This window comes from Vipera ursinii, assembly GCF_947247035.1.
Source record: "Vipera ursinii genome assembly, chromosome: 6".
Lineage (NCBI taxonomy): Eukaryota > Metazoa > Chordata > Lepidosauria > Squamata > Viperidae > Vipera > Vipera ursinii.
Genome location: NC_139515.1, coordinates 13973511 through 13999298, shown reverse-complemented (window position 1 = coordinate 13999298; position 25788 = coordinate 13973511). Strand labels below are relative to the sequence as shown.

Genomic DNA, 25788 nt, shown 5'->3' with positions numbered 1-25788 from the left:
TATTTGTTGTATTCTCAGGAACATTTTCCAACAGCCATTCTAACGACAGATGGCTTATTTATTTATTTGTTTGTTTGTTTGAGAGTTATCAAATCCTCAGACGACAGCAACCATCCAATGTAAAATTCTAAAATTGTTAATTTTTTAAATAAAATTATAAATGTCGTAAAACCAAATTGCCATACATATATTAAAAACGTACAAGTCACTGAAGAGCAAAATGGTGAAAATAAAATAATCATACTTGGTGTTTAAGAAAAGCTTCATTAGACTGCATGCAGAGTTTTGGTTAGGGTTAAGTTCAACTTCTTTCTTCCTTCCTTCTTTCCACCATAAGTGTGATGTTGTTACATTTTATTTTTTCCTTAGCATATTTTTCTTCTCCTCCTAGAATATCATAAAAACAGGAAGTGCCTTATTGGATCCTCGCACAAAAGACCTTTGGGAACACATCCAAAGGACAGAAGGGGGTACAGCTCACTTGCTGAAATACTATGAAGATTATTTTCACAATTTGGCAAAGAACATGAAAAGTACCTACATGAAACCTTTTGTTATCATTGCTGCAAACATGAGTAAGTTCCTGCCTCTAGTGGTGGTTTTCCTATCAGATATGACTTCTTAAAGCAGTTTTTTCTAAAAATTGGCAATAGTGCTGGCTGGGGAACTGTGGGAGTTGAAGTCCACATATCTTAAAATTTGTCAAGTTTCAGAATCGCTGTTTTAAAGCATCTTCTCAGTGCCCAGAGCCTTCTAAGGATTTGGGCTATAATTTTCAAAATTGACACTAAGTATAAGTAGAAATTAGGGCAGTAATTGATTGATCAGAATTAAAAAATTAAATAGTAATTTTAAAAAATGCCTACGCAAAGAGTCCTCGAATTGTTATGGCAATTGGACCTGAATTTTCATTGCTAAGCAATGCAGTTGTAAAGCATACTGTCACAGGACTGCATCTCTTTGCCCTTTCCATTGCCGTTGCTAAGTGGCGATTGTAGTTTGTTAAGAAAATAGCATCTTGCACCTTCCTGCTGGCTTCCAACAACAAAAGTCAAGGGGGAAACAGGTAAACCCTGGGTGGCCTGCATGCAGTCCGGCAGGCAGTTGAGTGGCTGCTGCTGAGTGGGAGAGGTAGCAAAGGAAAGGTGCACAGGTGGCATGAGTGATGCGTGAGCTGGCTGCTGCCATGTGGGGAGGGAAGGCTGCATGAGAGACGAAGGAAGTGCAGCACAAGCACAAGGAGACTCAGGGACAGGCATGGCAAACTGCCAGCCCACTGGCCGGATGCGTCATGCCAAAACCGCGCCCACCCCATTGCCGGCAATGACGTCGGGAGTTTTAAGCCTCAGGGAGGAGGCTTAAATGCATATGCATGGCCGGCAAGGCATGATATGAGCTCAGAAAAGCTGAGGGAGGGTCCAGAAATGAGGCAAACTTACCCAAGTGATAACTTTTGACTTTGTTGGTGGGAAACTAGCAGGGAAGGTGGTAAATTATAGTTACCTAACTACAGGAGTGCTGGAACAGCCAGACGTTCAAAGACCAGTCATACACCACCAGTCATTCAGTGCTGTGGTAACTTCAAAACAGATGCTGAATGAATGGTCATTAACGTAAGGCTGCTTGTAGTTAGCAAGCAGCATAATTTAATACAGGTAGGCTTTGACTTACAACCAATTGCTTATCAACCATTCAGAGGTCTGATAGAAATTGCCCCCCCCCCGGTACTTTGACTTGGATTTGACAATTTGACAAATCCGACAATTTCCTCCCCTCCCCCACAGTCACGTGACCACATTTTGCTAAAAAATGGCAGCTACTTCTGGTTTTCAGCAAAACTGCTCTCATTGTGTCACTTAACAACTGCTGCAAAAAAAGTTTATAAAATTGAGTCAGTCACATAGGTGACCTGATTTACAATTGTCAAGAGTTACTGTTGTTGTGGACAACCTCTGTTAACAATTGTAACTTGAGGACTAGAGTTCATATCCTGCTTTGAAATTACTGAGACCAGGAAGCACTTTAAAATAGCATTTCCATTTTCCTTCTCTCATGAGGCAAAATAACTGTTCCAAAAATAAGTGTGTTGTGTAATGTATGTGTATGTGTGTGTGTAATACATAACATTTACATAATATATACTGTATTTATTGGCGTATAACACGCACTTTTTCTTCCTGAAAATAGGGGGCAAATGATGTGTGCGTGTTATACGCCGATATAATTTAAGGTTTTTTTCCTGAAATTTCCTTTTTAAAATGAGGTGCGTGTTATACGCCGGTGCGTGTTATACGCCGATAAATACGGTATTTATAATTGTGCATGTGTGTGTGTGTGTGTAACATGAAAAAGAACAGGAGGGCTGCTAAAGGACGGATATAGCTGTCCATTCAATTTCTCCACTGAATCCAGAGGTTTTGTCTTGACAAAATGTAAAATGTTAAGTAAAGTAAATAAAAAAAGCAATAAAATGAAAATAAAACTGAGCAGTCCTCCTGTTTATAGTCTTCACAGATCTGTAAAGCAAAGGAAAACTGAAGTTAGGTCATATGCATTTTCACTGTTTTGTTTAGTGATTGCTTTGCTTTGCTTTCTGAAACCAAGTGTGGTAGCTTAAATGGAGACTATCTCTACCGAGGGGTCCAAGTGAAAAAAAAAAAGAAGAAACAGACTAATGTTTCAGAATCACTCAGCCCTTTGTCAAATTCAACAGCTCTCTGGGATTCCTAACCTGTCAGTCTCTTCCACACCGTTACCATTTCCACCCTAGCAGCTGTGGACCATGGTGTGAAAACGAAAAGAGACCAAAAAAAAAAAAAAGGAAGATAATAGCGGATAGACATGTCACTCTCTAAATTCAATAAGCAAAGAATTGCCTCACTGACAGGTAATTCAGCAACTGCTGAAGAATTTGACAGGGAGATTAAATGAGAACGAGAAAAAAGAAGCCGAAGAAAATATTCAGGGCTAGTTTTGACATTAAATTTCTGTATTTATACATGGGAGACAAATAAGAGGGCTGGGTGAATGCCACAGTCGACAGATAATTGGCTCCATTTAGTGTCAGAAAATTGCCAGTTATTTTGAGAATGAGGTTAGGAATGTTTATTCAGGAACTTAGTTTTAATGAATTAAGGGGGCTTCCTTCTGTCTAAGAACAGCTTTAGTTCCTCTCACCTAGCCGTTTCAATTAGGATGCGATCTTGTACTAATTTGAACTGTTTCAATTAGGATGCGATCTTGTACTAATTTGATCTGTAGAATATATTGTGTTATAAATCTAATATGTATACTCAAGACAGGGGTTTTACTGTTTTCCGTGTGGAAGTCGAAGATTGACTGGTGTAAGGTCATTCAATGAAAATGAAATGGCTCAAGTAGGATTTAAACCTCAGTTTTCTTATACCTCATTTAACTCTAACCAGTACAATTCAGATATGTTATGAGCTATTTTAATACAAACTGACATTTTCAAGACGACAGTTGTAATTTATAATCAACAAAAGCACTGTTCCATTATCTTAGCTGACAGATAATGGAAAGAGAAGTTGGTTAGAATTGTGAAATTAAAATGGCCCCAATTCCTGTGGTACATACCTGTGATTGGGAAACTGCATGCAATCCTCCCATTTGTAGCTTCCATGATTCAGTTAAAAAAAACCACGCTTCTGGGTTTTATCAGAATGATTTGTGGTATTTTTCATGGAAGAAAGGAAAAAATAAATGTGTTGAGCCTCTATGAGTTTGGATTCTTAAAATTACCACCTAACTCCCCCCCAAAACTGTGACATTCATCTTGGAACTTTTAGAGGCAGTCATCCATCATAAACACTTCAAAGTGCAGCCTCCAGGCCAAAAGAAGACACCTGCTCTTGAAGTATATTTATTTTTCTACATCCCTATTGCAAAAGACATTTCTCACTGACATTGCTGCTCTACAAAAACACTTAACAGTATTTCAAGATGCACTGAAGCCCAACGGTAGAACCTTTGCATTGCCTGCAGAAACTTTGGGGGTCAATTTCTGACCTATGGTATTCAGGTAGGGGTGGGAAAGTCCCCAGTCCTGAGAATCTTGCTGAAACCATAAATTTAATGAATAAGTAGTCTGGATTGATATAGAAACTTCTTCATACTTCTATGCTAGAACATGGGGCTGATTTTCTGAGAAATCAGTTAAAGTTGTCAAATATCCAGTGCCTTCTTAAAAGTGCTTAACTGTGTTTCTGTTGCAGAATATGGCACCACCAAAATGGACAAGTGTGTTATATCTTCACACACTTCTTTACAGCTTTAACCCTTTCCTTCCTGAAAAAAAATCCTATAACTATCACGAAACTTTTCCCCAATATCTCTATGGTTTAAAAAACTAATAAAGCATTAAATTTACTAAACTATTACTTGGTTATTTAAGCCAAATGTAAAAGAAATGAATTATACTATGATTTTTCTTGTATATATTGCTTGTTGCATTGTTTGTATTGTTCTTTTAGTTATTGCTGTCGACATATTTGAAAAATCTAATTTTACGGGAGCTAGAGTACCACATTTTAGTGCAATCAAAGAAGATTATCCAAAAGATTTGGAATCATCTGTTTTGTTTCCTGAAACTTTGCTCAAAACCTCTATCACAAAAGGTACGATGCTGTTTTAGAGTAGTTCTTACCAATCTTCTACCCACCAAATCTATTGGGATTGCAACTTTATTTCCAAGAGAGTATAATTTTTGCCCAGTTGAGAATTCTAAGAATTTCAGTACAAGCACATTTAGAAATTCTGAGATTTAGAAGGTTTATATATGTGTTTTTTAGAATGGAATAATAAGAATGTTCAGATCGACTATTGTTGCTTGAGAAAGATTAAGTATGACTTAGAGGAGACAAAGTTCACGATGCTAATATTTGATAACAAAATACATTTCCTAATGTTTCCCTCTGCAAAATTTGATGTCATAATTAAGGATGATAAAAAAGAAAAAGAACTAAAATTGAAACTATACTGAATAGAGTAGAACCTGTAGGACACAAGTGTCAAAACTCGATCATGTCATGTGACGTATCGTGACATATCGTGGCTTTTTTGCCTTTGCGGAGCCGGGGTGGGCACAGTTTGCACACGACGCATCTGGCCCGTGGGCTGCCAGTTTGACACCCCTGCTGTAGTGTCTTCTTTCTCATTTTGCTCAACAGGTGCACCAAAAACCAGAAATTTCTTTTTTCCTTTTTTCTTCTTTTTATTGTTCTCATAATGATTAATTTTGATTATATTATTTTGTTAATACTATTGAATCTATATTTTTCCAGTTAGAGTAATATTTTTTTTTAAAAAAAACCTGGAAGTTATAAACCATTATGGGATAGTGGGAGAAACTAGAAGGAGAATACAAATGAAATAAATATTTCACTTTGATCTTCAATTACAAATTCTGTTAATTTATAATTCTGCCAACCTCTTAATTCACTTCTTTAAGGTAGGGAAAGGCAACATTTTTTCAGCCACATGATGCACTTCCTTTATTATATTTTAAGCATATATAATAATACAGTTTGAAGGGACTTCATGGACTATCATACTCAGTTGGATGGCCACTTCAGACCATGAAATTGCTCATTCACACCTTGGATGATAGCCTATAATTTGACATCATGTTTTTCTTTAGTGGGTCCTACCATAAAGCCTTCAAACTATGGAATGTTATTGAAGATGGAGGATGAGATTGTAAATAATAAAAATATACACACCAAAAGACAACGTCGGCATCCAGAGGATTCCAGCCTACATGCTGTTGGCATGGTGATTATATATCGAACCTTGGGACATCTTCTGCCTGAGAACTATGATCCTGACCGAAGGAGTTTAAGGTAAAATTTATACTTTTAACATGCTTGAATAATAATGCTGGGTTGGGCAATTGTACCTATGTATGACAAAATCATGTATTACACTTTTAATCTTAGTTTTACTGAAAAATTAGTTGCTGGCATTTCTCTTGGTTGTCCTGGATGATCCTAGAAACTAATCCACAATAAAATAGATACCAGTTTGGAAACAAATTAGGATTTATTTATTTAAAAATTCTATCTTAGAATTGGAACCTCAAGGATTCATAGGAGCAATTCAGAACTCAGTTGCATTCTCATGGTCTTTTGGCTCGTAGTTAAATTTATGAACTGACTCATTATGTTGAGGATAGTGGACATGTTCTGTCAATGCTTTTAAAATTTCTGATGAGCCACTAATACATAAAATCCATCACTCATTTGCTAAAGCTATCGGGCAATGAATGTGCTTGCTTAAACTGTCCCTTTAGATGTCTTCACACAGAAGAGAATTCAGTACTGAGTCCTGACTAAACCTAAAGCAATATGCCCTTCTGAAAACAATAAAATAGTTTGTTGTACATCTGTAATGATACTTTTGTTCTATTTTGCCAGGTTACCCAACCGGCCCATCATTAATACTCCAGTAACCAGCGTAATCATTTATAGAGATGGAAATTCTTTGCCTAATCTACTGGATATCCCAATTAGGATTGAGCATGTTATGCTGAATACGGAGGAGAGAACAAAGCCTGTTTGTGTGTTCTGGAACCATTCAATTGCGTATGTTTGCCAATCTGCACTCTTTCGGTGGGCAGTTATTGTGGATGGGCATTTTAAGGATAATAACAATTGATAGATCAATTACGTCCCATCAGCGCAATGTAGGCTCTCAGAAATCACATGATAGATTTTCTCCATAATAATAATAATTTGGTCTTTTTTATGTAGACTGCATAGTATAAAAAACAGCGACAACTTCATTGGCTGTTATTTATTGCTGATTAGGAATAAAAGCTAGGGAACAATACTTTTAATAAAGTATTCCAGTATTCAAGCAGACAGATGGCTGTTTTAGACAAATTCACACAACGTATTTATTTGAGAACGGTTTCTAGACAGAAGTTCTCGGTTTAAACGGAAAGCAGTTCAATTTTTTTTTAAAGAAAAGATTTTTTTTCAACATTAAGAGAACATAAACTATCAATTTACTTTTTGAAGCGTTATCAAATTGACTCAAAGACAGTTCTGTTAATTATCAGTAGCCTTCTGTCACTCTATTAGTCATTTTTACCATTTGCAGTGAAAAACAGAAAGGATATGATTGTGGATATAAAAGTAATTTCACTGAACCTCTGATTTCTTTTCATTCTGTCGCCATTCCCATATGAAGAAAGAATAGTTTATCCATCCAGGAATATATTCAGTAAAAAAAAGAGTATTTATGTCAGGGGTCCCCAACCCCCGGTCCGTGGACCAGTGCAAGACCGTGGCATGCCAGCAACCGGTCCGCAGAAACTAGCAAAGCCCCATCCACGGGATGCAGGCATGACACAAAACCATGACCCCTCCAGTCCACTGAAAAGCATCTCTCCACATAACCGGTCCCTAGTGCCCAAAAGGTTGGGGACCTCTGATTTATGTAACTACTGTGACTGAGGACATGTTCTCATGTCCCATTAAGCATGGCCGAAAGATAGTCCTTTAAGACCCTCTGTGGGAAACTAGTGGGCTTCCTTGTGCAGTTCGCTGGCCACTATGAGAACAGACTGCTGGACTAGGTGGGCCAGGGGTCTAATCCAGCACAGCACAGTTTTTGTTCTTAATACCTCCTTGAATTGCAGGTATAACAGTTGGATAGAGATCATCTCCTCCTCCTGCTTCTATGCTTGTAGGCAGGATCTCCTTGTTCCTCCATCACTTCTGTTGCTCTCCTCTTTAGTTCTGTGCATGCCCCCTCCTCCCCATTTTCCAGGGAATAAATGCAATCTACTGCCTTTCAGAAGACTTGACTGTTGCTGTACTCAGTATTCCATGTAAGGCTTGGCAGCAAATCCAAAATTATCTAAGAGCTGAACTTTTATCTATTTTGAATTTCACTCAGGAACAGGATCAGCTAATCAAACGTTCTGGGGGGCTTCTGTGCTTCTTTTTCAATGGATCATGATACTATTTTTTTTTTTGCAAAATTTGCAGCTCTTATAGATGTGAGCCATCGAAATAACACCTTGGGAAATGTGGGAAACACTGCACCCATATCTTGCAACCAGTGCTTGGATATAAAAACAGATACATACCAAATAATCCGAGAGGTTTAAAGGAATTGATTTTATTATAGCTTTCCAACCAGGAAAAGATTCACTATTACTTAAAGATCAAAGAGATAGCTAAGTGATAATCATGGGTTACTTGCATGCTTATCCTACCTGTGTGTAATTTTGTCATTGGTCACGATGAAGTAAAGTCGAAAGAAACAACAACCTTTGCAAACATTAACTTCAGTTGCCAGACATTGCATTAATGAGCCTGCTGTTCCTGGGCATGGGTGCTGTTCTTGAGAAATGGGGATTAATGTTGAAAGCACCAGTTTTCATAAAAGCTGCATTTAAAAAAAAATCTATTATGTTTTGTGGGTTGCACTATTAATTATTTAGGGGAAAGACGGCAATGAGAAATTAAGTTCCAATCTATCACTGAAAGAGTTTGGACTGTCAGATAAGAAATATAATTGGATTTTCCCCCCCTTTTATTGGCCAGAACTAGAGAAGCAGGAGGCTGGTCTTCAAAAGGCTGTGAACTGTTTTCTCGGCGCCAAAACCGTATTATTTGTCAATGTAACCACATGACCAGTTTTGCAGTCCTGATGGATATTTCAAAACGCGAAGTAAGCAGTTCCCTTGTGATTTATTTTGTTTATTACAGTAATGAAACGGTGTTTGATGAGAGTGAAAAAAAACAAGTGAGATCATTTTAAATTAGTGTTTTATTTTTACTTAAAAGCTACCTTCCAGTTTATCAAAGTGGTGTGCTTTAACATGCAATACTTTGCTTCAACTACAAAATGCTTACAGAGGGGAGGATTTATTGTTTGGTTCATTTTCTTTTGTTTTCTCACCACCATGCAATGAACATTTTAGAAAAAGAATTACTGTCATTTTTTTAAAAATCAGGAAACTGGTAGCACCTTTTTTCAATTAATAAATATTATGCCCTGAGCTGCAGCCTTAGCTAGTCTGAAAAGATGCTATCAGATTCCTGATTATTGGCCACCATGAATAATGCAGGAGTCCTGCTACAATGTCATTTTTAATGAATTCTTGATTACCTGTATTTCTTGCTAGCTTTAAATCTGAGCCTTATTTGATATAAGTTGTCAAGAGAGCTATTTAAAAAAGGGGGGGTTGCTGATTATTTGCTTATTTAGTAGTTTATATTTCTTCTGTTAATGACTCAAGGAAAGCAGGACACTGATTGGCCCAGAGCTTCCATGGGTGGGGGGGAGGGACAAAAAAATCTAAAATGGCACCCACCTGATTAAAAACCCACCCTTTTTATATGCACGGCATAAACATGAAAAGGGTCCTTCTGCCATCTTGAATCTTTTGGCTGGTCCTCATACAGATGCCCAAGACATCAGCACCTTGCATCTCAACCTATGGATTGCAAAGTAAAGAATGGACTCATTACTATGCAAGTTTAATTCTTTGTATCGTGCTTTTGGTTTGCAAATTGCTCTATTGCTTAATATATTTATCCTTGCTATAAGATGACAAAGTGAGTTGTTGCCGTTCCCATTTCAAAGATGGGGACATGCCAAAGTCAGACATCCTTTTTTGAGGAAATTGAGGGTGGATTTTCAGGGAAGGGTGCAAAGAACGAAATGTTGATGTCATGATGTCTCTCGAGTGGGCACAGCTTAAAAGGTCTGGTGGGGGTTCCTGCAGGAATTGAGTAATCTGTGTGCTTTAAAAAGAAAAAAAAAGTTATTCTTATTTATACCTACACTTTCAGAGATGTAGATCTCTGGAAGTCTCTTCACTGTGCTTCATCTTGAGGCTTTTCTTTCTGGCATAGAATAGTCTCTTATTGATGTGGATATACTTCAGGCAGCAGTAAATTAGAAATGAAAATGTAAACACCAAATAAAAGGACTGAAATCCATTTAACTGTGGTCTTCTTTCACTACAAAAACTTGTCAGTGAATTAATTCACTGCTTGACATATTTCCTGAAGTTTTTTTAAACTGAAACATTCTTAGTAATTGTCAGCCCTTCATACCGCTTAAAAGAATCTAGATTTGAAATACAACAGCATTTAGTCAAATGAATATACTCAAGAAATCAATGCTGATTTAAAAAAGTATAATAACTGAGCACGTAGAAGGGGAATAAAGACAAATAAAAAATTTTATCGGTCTATGCCTGTAATAAACAAACTAATTATTTTATTTTTCAGAATGGTGAAGCACTTCCTCTCAAGATCATCACTTACACAACAGTTTCCATCTCACTGGTAGCTTTGTTGCTGACCTTCATACTTCTGGTCTTGATCCGTACATTGCGGTCCAATTTGCATAGTATTCACAAAAACTTGGTAGCTGCTCTGTTCTGCTCAGAGTTAGTCTTCCTGATAGGAATCAATGAGACAGAAAATCAAGTAAGACTTAATTTCAGTGACTTTTGTCTAACATGCCTTTTCTCACATTAAATATACCTCAAACAAAGAAGTATACCATGACTCAAAAAGCTGCGCATACTTTTCCAACGCTTCACAACTTTTAATTTTGCAACTTGTTATAGCCTTAGTGCATCTGGACAGTGTCAGGTAGAGAAAGACTGGTGTGGAAACCATCAACCCACTTTGGTCAGAGAATCGATGGAATTTAGCCAGATGCAAGATACCTATTGATTGTTGCTGTGGTCTCGTGCACTCTTTCTTGGAGAAGGATGTCTAATAAACAAAGTACCAGATTTGAAGAATTTATAGTCAGAGTGCTCTTCTAATCCCCCTGCTGTCACTCACAAAGCTTTGGAGAAATGGGGTGCAGCAACCGTTGTAACAGGTCTCTAAATCTGCCTGATCCAGCCATTCCCTCACTCCTGTAGATCTTGTAGAGTAGTTATGGATAACGTTAGAGGGCACGAAGGGTATAATTTTGCCTCCCAGACTGTTAGCATCACTGAAAAGGGCAAGATTTTACAAGCCGGCGTGGGAGTGGAAAATCTCTGGGAGTCACACTGGTCTATTTCCACCCTTAAAACCCCCACTCTCCTCAAACAGCCAGAAATAAAATAAGCTGTGTCAGCCCCAATAAGTAGACCAGCCCAGGTAATCGACTTAACAGGAAGGCTAAAACTACTTTTATTGAGTTAGCTATAATGGCAAACTTCAAGTCTGATTATGTTGGATCTCCTCCTTCCCCTCCTCATAGTTTAGTGAGTTAGAGATGTCACATCCTATCCACTTCCAAATTTTATCTTGTTCTGGATTTAAAAATACTTCAGGCCCGTTATTCCTGCAAATCTCTGTTCAAGGCCTTGTTCCTTATTCTCTACAACCCATGACTCTCCTCAAGTGCCTTTAGTCTCTGATATGTGGCTTGTTGCCCCAGGAGCAGGATCCAAAGAAATTAGAAGAAGAATACTGTATCAACCTAATCACGTTTCCTGTTTCAGGCTTTTAATATTATTATTTTTTTTGGGGGGGGGAAGTCAAATAACAAAGAGAAGGAAAGATTCCGAGGACAAAGGGCACTGACATTTCCCTCACCATATTGATGCTGCTGATAGTTGGCTTGGGAATTGCTTCTGAAAAGTTAAATTTAAGATGAGGATGGGCATCACCCCATACCCACATGGCAGATAGAAAACTCAGCACAGGCATTTTCTTCCATGGGCTTAAAGACCACACAAAGCTTTACAAGGCATATAACAGCTGCACTTAAAAAATGAGTAGACCAGGATCTGGGGGGGGGCAGAGTAGAGGTGAAGAACTGAGTTGGACTTGCTGATAAAACATCTAACCCAACCATTCTGAGAAGACTGGGGACTTTATCTCAATAAAATGTATTAACTCTTCAGCTCTACTTCTTTATATTGTACTAGCAGGCTTTGCACTTCTAAGGACCTTGTGATAAGAACTTTTTTTTTTACAAATTAATGTCCTTTTAAATTCATCCCACACCAAATCCTTTAAATTATTCGTTTAATAATTCAGAGCATTGTTCAGAAATGTATGTCTTTTATAAGCTTGAAAACAAGAGCTGACCATGAATTAATTAACAAAAATATACTGCAACGTCTTAAGCCATTTCTTAAAAATTTTACTTGAGCAAGCCGGAAATCATTCAGAAAGGGTCGTGCTTTGAATTGTAGTGAGATATGCTGAGTATGTCTTTCAGACAGTGTTTGAACCTTCCTTGTAGAATAAGAATAATCTCAGCAGTCACACACTAATGAGCATGAAAAGCCCAAGAATGTAGGAAAACAATTGACACAGAGTCACTCAACATTTCATTTCATTTTTATTAATTTCTTTAAGGCAGGGATCACATGACTGGGTGAGGTTTCAGTCATGCGTGGATGACTGATTGACAAAACTTTTTATTTTCATTGTTGCATATCTGAAATAAGCAGTTTGCATTATTATGACCTATGCAGACACACATGCAAAATAAATACTCAGAATTATGAGACTAAAGCCTTTATAGGGAGGGCTTAAAGTTGCCAAGTTTAGCTTTTAAATTGTGAATATAAAACTGCCAGCTCTTTCCTGAAGTCTTGATTAAATGAACAACTTATCCTTCTTTAGTAATTTAACATAGGAGAGTGAGGTTGTGTTCTGAAACAAAAAGAGGTCTTGTGGGGCCATAAGTAGACCAAAAATTACCATTTCCATTTTCTGTTCACCAGTGTAGGTTCAGATAAAATCTTCAAACTGCACAATCTTAATCATGATTTCTCAATACAAGTTAGTTTTATTGACTTGTTTGACATTGGGTTGCTTTAATGCATCATAGTTATAAATGGTCACATGTTGCCCCAGGAGTTCATAAAATGGGTTTTCTTTCTTTCTTTCTTTCTTTCTTTACTATCTTTACTTTCTTTCTTTCTTTCTTTCTTTCTTTCTTTCTTTCTTTCTTTCTTTCTTTCCTTCCTTCCTTCCTTCCTTCCTTCCTTCCTTCCTTCCTTCCTTCCTTCTTTCTTTCTTTCTTTCTTTCTTTCTTTCTTTCTTTCTTTCTTTCTTTCTTTCTTTCTTTCCATCCTTCTGGTCTTTCTTTTCTTTCTTTCTTTTGCAGATCTAAGGGGTCTTAGAGATCGTGTTTTCCAAAATTATGCATGCACAGATTACTGTAAGTTCCTATAAATCAGGAGTCCCCAGCCTCTGGGCCATGGACTGGTATTGGTCCATGGCTTGTGGGGAACTGGGCCCCACAAGCAGTGGGCAAGTTAGCAAAGCTTTATCTGTACATACGTGAGATCTATTTTAGGATACTGCTTATAAGCGATACATGCTTAGAGCTCGAAGTATTGTTAGAGACCCCACACACCCATGTCATGGTCTGTTTCTGTTGCTCCCCTCTAGGAGGAGGTTTCAAAGTATTTATAGCAGAACTACTAGATTCTATAACAGCTTTGTTCCTTATGTCATCCGTCTTGTAAATTCTCAGGATTCTCTTTTTTTACCATGTATATGTATAGATTCAAAGTAGACTGATATTTCTTTGTGTCATATATGTGTATGTATGTGGGTATGTGTGGGTATATGCATAATGGAATTTTTTTGAGAGCTGAAAGCAAGGAAATTTCATTTTAATGTTTGCTGATTAGTGTACATTTAAAGTGACAACAAAGTTTTTGTTCTATCTAGGTTATGCGTGAAACCATTCCTGCCCCCTCCGCGTCCGTGGAAAAATTGTCTTCCACAAAACCGATCCCTGGTGCCAGAAAGATTGGGGATCGCTGCTATAAATTAAGAGAAAATATGTTTCTAGAGAACAACAACATAGGATGATGATTCTTCAAACTTTTCTTTGGAGATTCAGAAACATCTGACTAGACTTGTTTAAAATGAGATGCTGGACCACATTAACATTTGATCTAGTGTAGGATGACTTAGTATTATAGAAGATAGTACAGCAGTCAGAAAAAAGGGGTCGGTTGTCATGCACAAAACTGTAGATTTGGATTGCAACTTTTATGAATGTTCATTTACATAAAACCAAACATTAATAATTGTGCTAAAAGTATGGTTGCTTGGTAGAGGCAGTTCTAATTGATCTGGATTCTTTCTTTTTCTAGTTTGTGTGCACGGTAATAGCCATTCTTTTGCACTACTTCTACATGAGCACATTTGCTTGGATGTTTGTTGAGCAGCTTCATATCTACCGCATGCTGACTGAAGTGAGAAACATCAATTTTGGGCACATGAGGTTCTATTACGTTATGGGCTGGGGGATTCCTGCCATTATAACAGGTAAGAAAGGGACATACTTGGCCTATGAACTTAGGTTTATTCTTATGATTGCCATAACTTTCTCCCAGGATTTCTTGGTATCCGGAAATTGGGGAAAGTTTTACATATTCTGAGCAAATACAGGCAGACATATCAAATGTTTCTACTTGAAGTTGTGAAAATACTACCTTAAGCTAGAGAAAATTGAAAAGTATACAAAATTAATATTCTGGTTTTAAATGCTTACTTTTTGGCAGCAAAAAAAATTCTCATCAAATGTACATTAAATTAGAAGTTAAACATAGTGACTTAAAAAAATATTTGAATGACTTCTAAGGGAAAATATTTGGATGTGATGATCCAAAGATATTCTGAATAAATGCAGTGTCTCAAATGAATGAAAATATATTCAGTATCAGATCTAAAGTATTTTCCATCACAGTTGTATGTTCTAATTGCTGGTAAGTGATGATGCTTTTGGAAGTGACATGATATGACTAAGAGATTCGAGTAACATCTGAAGGATCATACCCTGCTATTTGCATCAGAGAGTTCATTCCCCAAAAACTTTGCAGTCTTAAATATTGCAGCCTAATAATCAAGACTGTCTTACAAACATTATTAAACAATACAGTGGACTGTAAGCAGGACCATTCCATCAGTCCTGGACTAAATAAATGCCGGCTGAAATGATGAATAGCAAATAGAAGCTCACAAACTTTGGGGATGGCTGTGAAAAGATGATGGACTACAAAAAAATAGTCCTGTTTGCCAAGTTTGAAGAAAGCATAGTAGAAGGAGGGGAAACTGCAGGTAACAATAGATGTAGAGCATCAAGGAGATAACTCAAATAACTGAGGAAGAGCTATGTTGACTAGCAGGTGGCTAGGACCACCTGCTGCCGGCGTCAACTTCCCTCCGCCCTGTGCGTTCCCACAGAGAGGGCCTCCTCAGGGTGCCACCGGTCAGAGAATGTCGGCTGGTGGCCCCCAGGGGGAGGGCCTTCTCTGTGGGCGCCCCGGCTTTATGGAATCAGCTGCCGGTTGAGCTCCGGATGGCAACTGACCTTCGTTCCTTCCGACGCGACTTGAAGACCTACCTGTTTGAACAGGCCGGCCTGGCCTGATGGGGGATGCGTTGGGGTTTTTATTGGGGATTTTTTACATTTTTCTACTATTTTTAGTTTGGGCTCGTGTTTAATTCTCTTTTTAATTTTTGTAATTTGTATTTTTATATATGCCCTGTTCACCGCCCTGAGTCCTTCGGGAGAAGGGCGGTATACAAATATAATAAACTTGAAACTTGAAACTATGTGATGGTGAGCATTTGCCCAGATAGTCACTAAGTTGATCCCAACTTGATGAAACTTGCTGAATTAAAAAGGTGAAAGCAAAAAATGCACTGTACCCAATCTTCTGTTGTATTTTCATCCACTTGCGTTGCATAGAAGTATTCCTTCTATTACACTCTGTGAGAGAAAGAGTGAAGGATTCTTCGTCATATTTTACATAGTGAGAAATAGTAATAATGGTACAGTATGTCATGAAAGTTTTTTTCTTGAAACTATAATTGAAAGATAGCAGAACAGAAACTTATCAACTTTTCACCTCCAGTATATCTGCATATTAAAAAAAGGATTATAATTGTTTGCTTAGGAATTAGAACTTGGTTTGCTTCACTCTGTATGTTTGTATAATATTTAATAGTTTGAAACAGAATATCTATTATAAATAACATGCAGCATTATGGCGTGGCATGGTACAGAATGAGATACAAGGTAAGATAATGTGCCCCAGGCATGATATTGAGAGAAGGGACTATTAATATCCTTAAAAATTGATCTCTTTTTGTAGCTGACATGCTAGAAAAACATTTGAGAAGGATACAGGTTTCTCTCAATTTTCTTACTGTAATATCAAGGTTGCTTTATAATCGCATTTTCAACAACAAAAACAACTAAAATCAGCAGCAATCTGCAACAACTAAGAATGAGGAAATACAGTTTTTTCAAAGTTGAAAAAGTTCTATGATAAAACAAGTAGCATTTTATGCACAATAAACTGGATGAATGAAGCATTCATCCAGTTTATTGTGACAAGAAAGGTCATAAAATGGGACAAACTCACTTAACAAATATTTCATTTAGCAACAGAAATTTTGGGTCGATTGTGGTCATACGTCGAGGACCACCTGTACCTTCATTATTGTTTTAACTGGTTATTTGTTCACATAAATTTCTGGAACTATTTACTTCTTTTTGTTATATAAACATCTTTATATAGTTTCACAAGCTTTTGAAATTTTTTTCAAAGTTAAAGCTTATATCCATCTTTTTTGCAACATTGATCCAGACTTAACATAGAATATAAACATATGAAAGTACAAGAACTACAAGTGCCTTATTCTGTGAGCAGTTCATCCCATTTGTATTGCCCTTCTAAAAGTTTCAAATAAAAAATGTTCTGTGATGCTGTAAGGTATGGCATAAAGAAGCAGATTGCCTGTGTGATGTGAACGAAAAGGTTCTTTAGCTACTAAATGCTTCTTAAAGCAAAGCAATATTAAGGATAGATGCGTGTGGCATTGCAAATACACGTGTGGGTGGCTATGGATATAAATTTAGAATAGAATAGAGCTGGAAGGGACATTGGCGGTCTTCTAGTCCAGCCGCCTGCTCTCCTTGGCAATATGTGTCATACTAGTTAGTTATACTATACAGGTAGTCTTCAACTTACGACCAAACTTTGTATTGTTAAGTGAGACATTTGTTAAGTGAGTTTTGCCTCATTTTATGACATTTCTTGCCACCATTAAATGAATCACTGAATTTGTTAAGTTAGTAATCTGGTTCTTAAGTGAATCTGACTTCTCCATTGACTTTGCTTTTCAGATGGTCGCAAAAGGTGATCCTGGGACACTGCAACTGTCATAAGTATGAGTCAGTTGTCAAGTGTCTGAATTTTGATCATGTGACCATGGGGATGCTACAAAAGGTGTAACTGTGAAAAGTCACTTTATTCAGGGCCGTTGCAACCTTGAATGGTCACTAAATGAACTGTTATAAGTCGAGGACTACCTGTATACACTCTTCTGTCAACAGGATAGGGTGCCCTGATGCCCGAAATAGTCAAAAATCTTGTAACACATTGCAGAGTAACTCAGTATTTGGATGCTAGTGACTAAGGGAGATGTGAACTATCAAATCTGGAGGGCAGCTAGCTAGAGAAAGTTGGCATAGAGGGTTTTTTGTGATGGCTGGCAAGCTTAGAACATGTCAAGGGTTAGAAAGCTCAAAGGATAGAGATATATGCTTGATGGGAGTGGGGTTTAAAATTCTTGCAGTAAGTATATAGAACATAGACATAGTATATAGAACATAGTATATAGAACATAGATGGCTGAGCTTGTCGATCAGAAGATCGGCAGTTTGGCGGGTCAAATCCTGAGTGCCAGAGTGAGCACCTGTTACTCGTCCCAGCTTCTGCCAACCTAGCAGTTCGAAAGCACGTAAAAATGCAAGTAGAAAAATAGGGACCACTACAGTGGGAAGGTAACAGGGTTCCGTGCGCCTTTGGCATCTAGTCATGCCGGCCACATGACCACAGAGACGTCCTCGGACAAGCGCTGGCTCTTCGGCTTTGAAACGGAGATGAGCACCGGCCCCTAGAGTCAGAAACGACTAGCACGCATGTGCGGGGGAACCTTTACCTTTACCTTTATAAGTACTTAGAACTAAAGAAAAATTCCTGACAGTGAGAACAATTAACTTGGGCTCTCCATCCACTAGAGCAGACATGTCAAACTCGCAACATGACGTGACATCGCGCAACGTATCAGGACAGTTTTGCCATTGCCGGCAATGGGGTGGGCGTGGCTTCCAGATGATGCGTCGGCAGTCTGACACCCCTGCACTAGAGGTTTATTAATGGGCAGCCACTAATCCAGAATTAATCCCGCTCGAGCAGGGGTTGGACTCTGCTCTCCAACTCTACCTTTCCTAAAGTGTTGATTTCATACTTGAGGGTTGAAATACATCTCGTTTTAATTTAATAAAAATTAAATGGCACAGAGTAGAGAGAGGTTTGCTTCTCCCAAAAAAGCAGCAAAGAGAAGGAATCCTTTTGCTCTTCTTAGACAATTTTTTAAAAATACTTCTTAAGGTGAATTAATGTTTCAAAAGACTCCATACATTGAGTTTCTCTCCATTTTTGTATTGCAACGCAGGTCTTGCTGTCGGTTTAGATCCTCAGGGATATGGAAACCAAGATTTTTGCTGGCTTTCTATTTACGACACCCTGATTTGGAGCTTTGCTGGTCCCATTGTAATAGTTGTGGCCGTAAGTATTGTTGATTCTGCAGTGGTGTAGCCCTCTAATAGAACAAGGTAACTAACAGCATAGAGAGAATGAACAATTGAGTGTGAGCGAACCTTCTCTTTAGATTCTTATACAAAATAAATATAAATAAGAATTTATATCTAACAGCGGTATGAAATGTCTCAACAGCCATTTGTTTAAGTGATTGATTGATTACGTGCCATCAAGTAGTTTTCAACTCTCAATAGCCACATAGATAGTTTTTCTTCATGAAGGTCTATCCTTAATCTCGTCTTTCAGGTTTTCTAATAGTGTGCTTATTGGTACTATAACTGAGTCCACCCACCTTGCCAGCAGCAATGTGATTAATGGCAAATTTCCTTTATTCCCCCAAACATTACTATTGTTTGTTAAAAGACAGGGGTTTCATTGAGTTGAATTGTGTGCATGTCCTTTACTGTCAAGAATATAAATGTGATTTTAAATATAGTGAAACCTGAAGGTTATACACTCCTTAAATTTGTAATTGGGCCACCTTTCTCTACATAAAATTCTAATATTGCGACATATTTAAGAGCTATGCACCCTCCTTTTGAAGTTCCTTTTCCCTGGTCTCGCTGAAGGAAAATTAGAACTTTTAAAAACTCTTAAGCTTTTGAAGTTTGAAAAGTATTGGGTTAAAAAAAAGAAGCTTTCCCTATAGTTATAGCTAATGAATCTCTCAAAAAATTCATTAGGCTGCAGAGCAAACAGCTCAAATAATTTAAAACCTTGCTGGATGAGCTGTATATAAATGTCTTAAAACAAGAGGGTTATGCATGTTTCTTTTTTATTTGATTTATGCCCATCTTTGTACTCTGGTGAATACTCAAAATTTAAAAAGAGAAGGGAAGCGGTGGCTCAGTGGGTTAGGACGCTGAGCTTGTCGATCAGAAGGTTGGCAGTTTGGCGGGTTGAATCCCGAGTGCCGCGTAACAGAGTGAGTACCTGTTACTCGTCCCAGCTTCTGCCAACCTAGCAGTTCGAAAGCACGTAAAAAGGCAAGTAGAAAAATAGGGACCACTATGGTGGGAAGGTAACAGTGTTCCGTGCGCCTTTGGCGTCTAGTCATGCCGGCCACATGACCACGGAGACGTCCTTGGACAAACGCTAGCTCTTCAGCTTTGAAACGGAGATGAGCACTGGCCCCTAGAGTCGGAAACGACTAGCACGCATGTGTGGGGGAACCTTTACCTTTACCTTGTACTCTGGTGAATACTCAAAATTTAAAAAGAGAACTATAAAAAGTTAAATCCTCCTACTACAATTGACCATAAAAAGTGATAACATCATTCACTACCAGAAACCTGGTGGAAGAAACAGATGGGTGTTCCATCACTGGCGGTTTTTAAGAAGAGTTTGGACAGCCATTTGTCTGAAATGGTACAGGGCAGGCATGTCAAACTGCCGGCCCGCAGGCCGGATGCATCACGACGAAACTGCGCCCTCCCCATTGCCGGCAATGGGGAAAAAATTGTGATATGTTGCACAACATCACGTGACATCGCGAGTTTGACATGCCTGGTATAGGGCAGTGGTGGTGAACCTATGACACGTGTGCCAGAGGTGGCACTCAGAGCCCTCTCTGTGGGCACACTCGCCATGCCCCAGAGATGTCAACTGTCCCTCTTCAAGCAGCTGCCCACTAACTTGCCGAGGTCCCACATGGCCGGATGCATCCTGGCATGCCTGATTTCCCTCCCCACCATCCGGTCCCTCCTGGCCTCGCATGCTCTCCTTTTCCTGAGCACGACCCACTGCATTGCCTCCTCAGCTGTCAGCTGGCCATACAGCTCAGAGGCGGCTTCTTTGAACTGCTGGCAGCAGGCTGCAGAGCCCCAGCGTGTGCTGGTCGAGGGGCCGCCAGGCTGTGTGTGCTGACGGACACCGTTGGCCCCCATGCGCTTGCTGGCCTTTGTGTGCGGGGGCCGATGGTGTCAGGCAGCAGCCGCCCCAGCCCTTGCCTTGCCCCATGGCAATGGCACCCCCACCCTACCTCGCCTCACCCCGCATGATGAGCCTCCTGCCTACCGCCCCACCTGCCAGAGACCGCCTGGATCTCCTCCATCCCTGCCCACCCTCCACAGGCGTCCCTCCCCACGAGCAACATTGAGGTGACCACACCCACCTTGGCCACACCCACCCAATCTGCCATGACCAGCACAGCCACGCCCACCCAGTGGGCCACGCCCACCTGGCACCTGATGATGAATAAGTGGGTTTTGGGTTGCAGTTTGGGCACTCAGTCTCTAAAAGGTTCGCCATCACTGGTATAAGGTCTCCTGCTAGAACACGGGGTTGGACCAGAAGACCTCCAAGGTCCCTTTGGTCTCTGTTATTCTGTATTCTGATAGTGGGTGGTGTCTTCAAAAAGGTCTCTCACCTCTAAATTTTATCAGTCAGACAGGATTGAAACAAGAGAGCTGGCCCTACAGATAGCTAAATCCTCAGGCATTTAAGGCTTTAATGATCAATATATTGTGTGCCCATAAGATTACTTTAGTACTACACAGCTCTTTAGCTCATTATCAACATAGTTTTTCTCATTTGTCTTTCTAACAATTTCCATCCCATTCCTTATGTTTTTGGAGGGTTTTCCATGTATATTGTTTTCTTGCTGCTTAAATACTTTATACATTCTGTTTGTTGCTGTTATATTATTCTATTACTGTTTGGGATTTTATATTTCTGTGTTCTGTGGTAATACTTTTTATTATTAGTTTAGTTGAGCTACTTAGAACCCTGTGGAGGAATAATGTAAATACGAATAGAAGTACAAAAAGATTCCCAGTAGTGTAATTTTTTTGTTGTTCACACCCTCCACACATACACAGTGTACCCATAAAATAGAAAATGCTGTTCTGATTTTTGTGTGTTTTTCTCTTCAAGATCAACATTGTAATCTTCATCTTAGCAGTGAAAGCATCATGTAAACGAAGGCAGCGTTCGCTGGAGAAAACTGGTATCATGTAAGTTTATAATTGGGTAGAAAGGAAATGACCTTGAACAGAGATAATGTGACATATTTGTTAAAAGAATAATTCTCAGCAGTTTATTGAGACTTAAGAAGGTGGTAGGTATCAAGACTGGAGGATCTCTATTTGTGTGCCATTTAATCTCATTGACATTACTTCCTTCACATCTCATATCTACATTCCAGTTTTTTTTATTTTATTTGTTATTTTTTTATTTTATTCATAAAATAGCTTCTCGCATAATAGAATTATAGTGATCTGCTTGCTAAAACATCTGTGAAAGATATAAAAAATAAGGATTACTTTAGACCCGAACTTCCCTTCTCCTTAGATAGTATGTATTTTCAATTTTGAAATTCATTTCAAATAGTTCTGGGATCAAATCAGCACATTTTTTTAAAAAAAATAATATCCAAATTTTTCTGCAGAAAGTATTCACAACAAACTACACTCCAATACCTCACTGCAGTGGATTATTTTGTAGACTCTTAATAGGATTTTGGGACTGAAGGAACAGCCAGATTCTGTTGGATAAAGACAGTGCTTTTTTTGTAAAAGAAAAGGGTGCCAGAACTCACACATGTCATACAACCCGCCTTGCCTACTCTACAAGGTTCCATCCAAAAAAGGTGCCGGAACTCCGTTCTAAGCGTTCTATGAGAAAAAAAGCCCTGGATAAAGATACCAATGTACACAAATAGCTCTTTGATTGATAGTCTAGATCAGGGGTAGGCAACCTCGGCTCTTTTATGACTCATGGACTTCAACTCCCAGAATTCCTGAGTCAGCTATTCTGGGAGTTGAAGTCCATGAGTCATAAAAGAGCCAAGGTTGCCTACCCCTGGTATAGATCTTCTTTCTGATGGCATCAATATATTTCTTTCTCATTTATTCTGAAGGTTTTACCAATTTTAGCCAACTTAGGATCCGTCCTCAGACACTATACATAGAAGTTGCCTTCTGCTGAGTTCCATTTTATTTTCCACTGTACTGAGTATAGACCAACCCCAGCTTTCCAGCAGGACTTTTCCTAGTTCTGTCTGGACTTTCCAGAGATTAAATCTGGGACTTTCTAAGCCCAAGGCTAAAGTTTTATCATACTGTTACAGCCCCTTTCTCAATATATATCAAGAGCTGGAGAAATAATTAGTGGTGCCATGCAACTAAGGTTATTCCGTCATTCTTTACTTTTAGCTAACATATTGCTGTTATCTTACGATGCAGTAAGAAGTCAAAGGAGGCAAGTCTCTGAATTCATTCAGAAAAGAAGCGCTGATGTGCCCAATATGTCTTTCTCATTTATTCTGAAGGTTTTACCAATTTTAGCCAACTTAGGATCCGTCCTCAGACACTATACATAGAAGTTGCCTTCTGCTGAGTTCCATTTTATTTTCCACTGTACTGAGTATAGACCAACCCCAGCTTTCCAGCAGGACTTTTCCTAGTTCTGTCTGGACTTTCCAGAGATTAAATCTGGGACTTTCTAAGCCCAAGGCTAAAGTTTTATCATACTGTTACAGCCCCTTTCTCAATATATATCAAGAGCTGGAGAAATAATTAGTGGTGCCATGCAACTAAGGTTATTCCGTCATTCTTTACTTTTAGCTAACATATTGCTGTTATCTTACGATGCAGTAAGAAGTCAAAGGAGGCAAGTCTCTGAATTCATTCAGAAAGGAAGCGCTGATGTGCCCAATATGTCTGTAAAAAGCATTAAGGCACAGTTACCAACCTTTCCGGTTTTGCAAACCAGCGGGGGGGGGAAGAGAGGGGATGGTTGTGCACGAGTGGCTGAGAAGCGTGCATGTGCAGCCGTAGCTCACTCAGGCACGCCCACTGCTTGCGCAAATAGAGCATGCATGCATGCATGCCAGTGGTGGGATTCAAATATGTGAACAATTGATTCTCTGTGTGGATGCCGCTTCTGGAAGTCCATTCGGGGCCCGGGTAACAAAAAATTAGCTACCAGTTCTGCCAAAGTGGTGCGAACTGGCGGAATCCCACCACTGGTGCACACGCTTGCCCACTGCTCACAGAAGTGAGGATGGGCATGTACTCGCCCACTGTTTTCACGGCCTGGTTGCAAACACCTTGCAGCTGACTAGTAGGCCAAGGCCCAGAGTTTGGGACCCTTCATGTAAGGCATTGTTTTGCAATGAATCCCTAAAAATATTGAGAGCAAAATGTGTCCCCCAAAAGATCCGTAGTTCTTTCACAGGGTTCTGCAGGTTGTCTCTGCACGTTTGTGCAGACACGCTGGAAGTATCTTTGCCTACACACGTTTACACAGTCAATTTCAAAACAGAAAATCCAAATCTTAATAAGTCTGCCTCATCATTTCAAGAAGGGATGCTGTGAAGTGTTCTTTTTAATGCTTTGCTCAAGCCTAGTGCCTTATATACAAGGGACGCGGTGGCTCAGTGGGTTAGGACGCTGAGCTTGTCGATCAGTTGGTCGGCAGTTTGGCGGGTCGAATCCCAAGTGCCGCGTAGCAGAGTGAGCGCCTGTTACTCGTCCCAGCTTCTGCCAACCTAGCAGTTCGAAAGCACGCAAAAATGCAAGTAGAAAAATAGGGACCACTACGGTGGGAAGGTAACAGCGTTCCGTGCGCCTTTGGCGTCTAGTCATGCCGGCCACATGACCACGGAGATGTCCTCGGACAAGCGCTGGCTCTTCAGCTTTGAAACGGAGATGAGCATCAGCCCCTAGAGTTGGAATCGACTAGCACGCATGTGCGGGGGAACCTTTACCTTTACCTAGTGCCTTATATAGTACATATTGGTGTCCAGGGCTTTTTTTCTCATAGAATGCTCAGAACGGAGTTCTGGCACCTTTTTTGGATGGGACCTTGTAGGGTAGGCAAGGCAAATCGTATGACATGTGTGAGTTCCGGCACCTTTTTCTTTTACAAAAAAAGCACTGTTGCCGTCCATCTGGAGAAAGGCAGCATGTGAATGGATGTGGGCTAGTAGATTCATGCAGCCTGATAAGGAAAGACCCTATTACCATGTGGTATAATCAGCAACGTTAGGAGGAGCTGGTACTTATATTTATTTATTTAGTTAGTTAGTTAGTTTTCTATACCGCCCTATTCTACTTAAGAGATTATCATTTACGGTTTGGTTACTGATACCTGTTTAGACAAGACTGGACAAGGTTTATGTGCTGCAAAAAAAAAAAAAAAAAAACTACGCCAATTTTGACAAGGTCCCAGAGCAGAGTAAAAACTTTTTGGTTTCTACATTTTAGTCAAGGACCTTCCAGAATGCTTTGTTTCTTTCCCAGGATGGATTGGAAACAGAAGTCTATATAGGAGGCAGCTATATTTCATGCCTTAAAACAATTACCTTAATTGTGCTTTTTATCTAGCTCTGTACTGAGGACTGCCTTCCTCCTCCTCCTGTTGGTCAGTGCAACTTGCTTACTGGGTCTGATGGCAGTAAATAGTGACATAATGACCTTTCACTACTTGTTTGCTATCTTTAGCTGCCTACAGGTAGGTTATATCGTTTGGTCTTAACAGCAAGCTCTTTGATCTCTTTCAAGGGACTTGATAATTTATTTGTTGGAGCAGGCTTTGTTTTTTTTAAGATGAGCTCCCCACGAAAACGGCAAACCAAAATGACTTTTTCGTTTTACTTTGTTCAGTGGAAAGCAGGAAATTTTGTCCAGGCAGCCTCCATAAATGAGTTGCCTTCTTTGAAATGCACAGCTGTTTCAGAATAATGAAGGAATAGTTTTGATACCTGATTTTGCCCTAATGTTTCTCCAATTTTTAATGAACAAAACAAGTCGGTGTTGTTTCCTTAGCAAAAGTACAGAACTGGTTTGCCGTTACCTTTATTTAAGTTTTTTTTTTCCAGCTTTCCACTACAGAGGTCACCCATTAACTTGCTTTTACTACACTAACTCCAGAGTCAGAAAACACATGGCTCTAAAAGCTAGTCACTATGAGAAAGATGCTATTGCGTTCACATCTTTTAAGTCTTTTTCATGTTTTCCTTTTTTCCCCCTTTTTTAAGTTTTGCCTAGGTTTCTCCTTTTATGCAGCTACATTTCCCATAACAAGATCATACTTTGCGTGTTGGTTTCTTAGCATATGTTATATACTATCATAATGTCTTCATGAAACATCTTTACAAAATTATCATCTAAGCATTTTGTTTATCATTATAAAAGAACGAC

The 25788-nt window shown here is 39.1% G+C and overlaps 1 protein-coding gene across 2 annotated transcripts in view; it reads left to right on the top strand.

Moving 5' to 3' along the window:
• Positions 1 to 25788, top strand: part of CELSR1 (cadherin EGF LAG seven-pass G-type receptor 1) — a 171270-nt gene that overhangs the window by 129146 nt on the left and 16336 nt on the right. For both annotated transcript variants that reach the window (XM_083365097.1, XM_083365098.1), the window contains exons 19-28: positions 392 to 575; positions 4494 to 4637; positions 5660 to 5861; positions 6435 to 6602; positions 8577 to 8703; positions 10275 to 10475; positions 14120 to 14294; positions 18498 to 18610; positions 21518 to 21597; positions 24973 to 25099. In XM_083365097.1, coding sequence (XP_083221223.1) covers positions 392 to 575; positions 4494 to 4637; positions 5660 to 5861; positions 6435 to 6602; positions 8577 to 8703; positions 10275 to 10475; positions 14120 to 14294; positions 18498 to 18610; positions 21518 to 21597; positions 24973 to 25099 — 1521 coding nt within the window. The remainder of the gene's footprint in view (positions 1 to 391; positions 576 to 4493; positions 4638 to 5659; positions 5862 to 6434; positions 6603 to 8576; positions 8704 to 10274; positions 10476 to 14119; positions 14295 to 18497; positions 18611 to 21517; positions 21598 to 24972; positions 25100 to 25788) is intronic.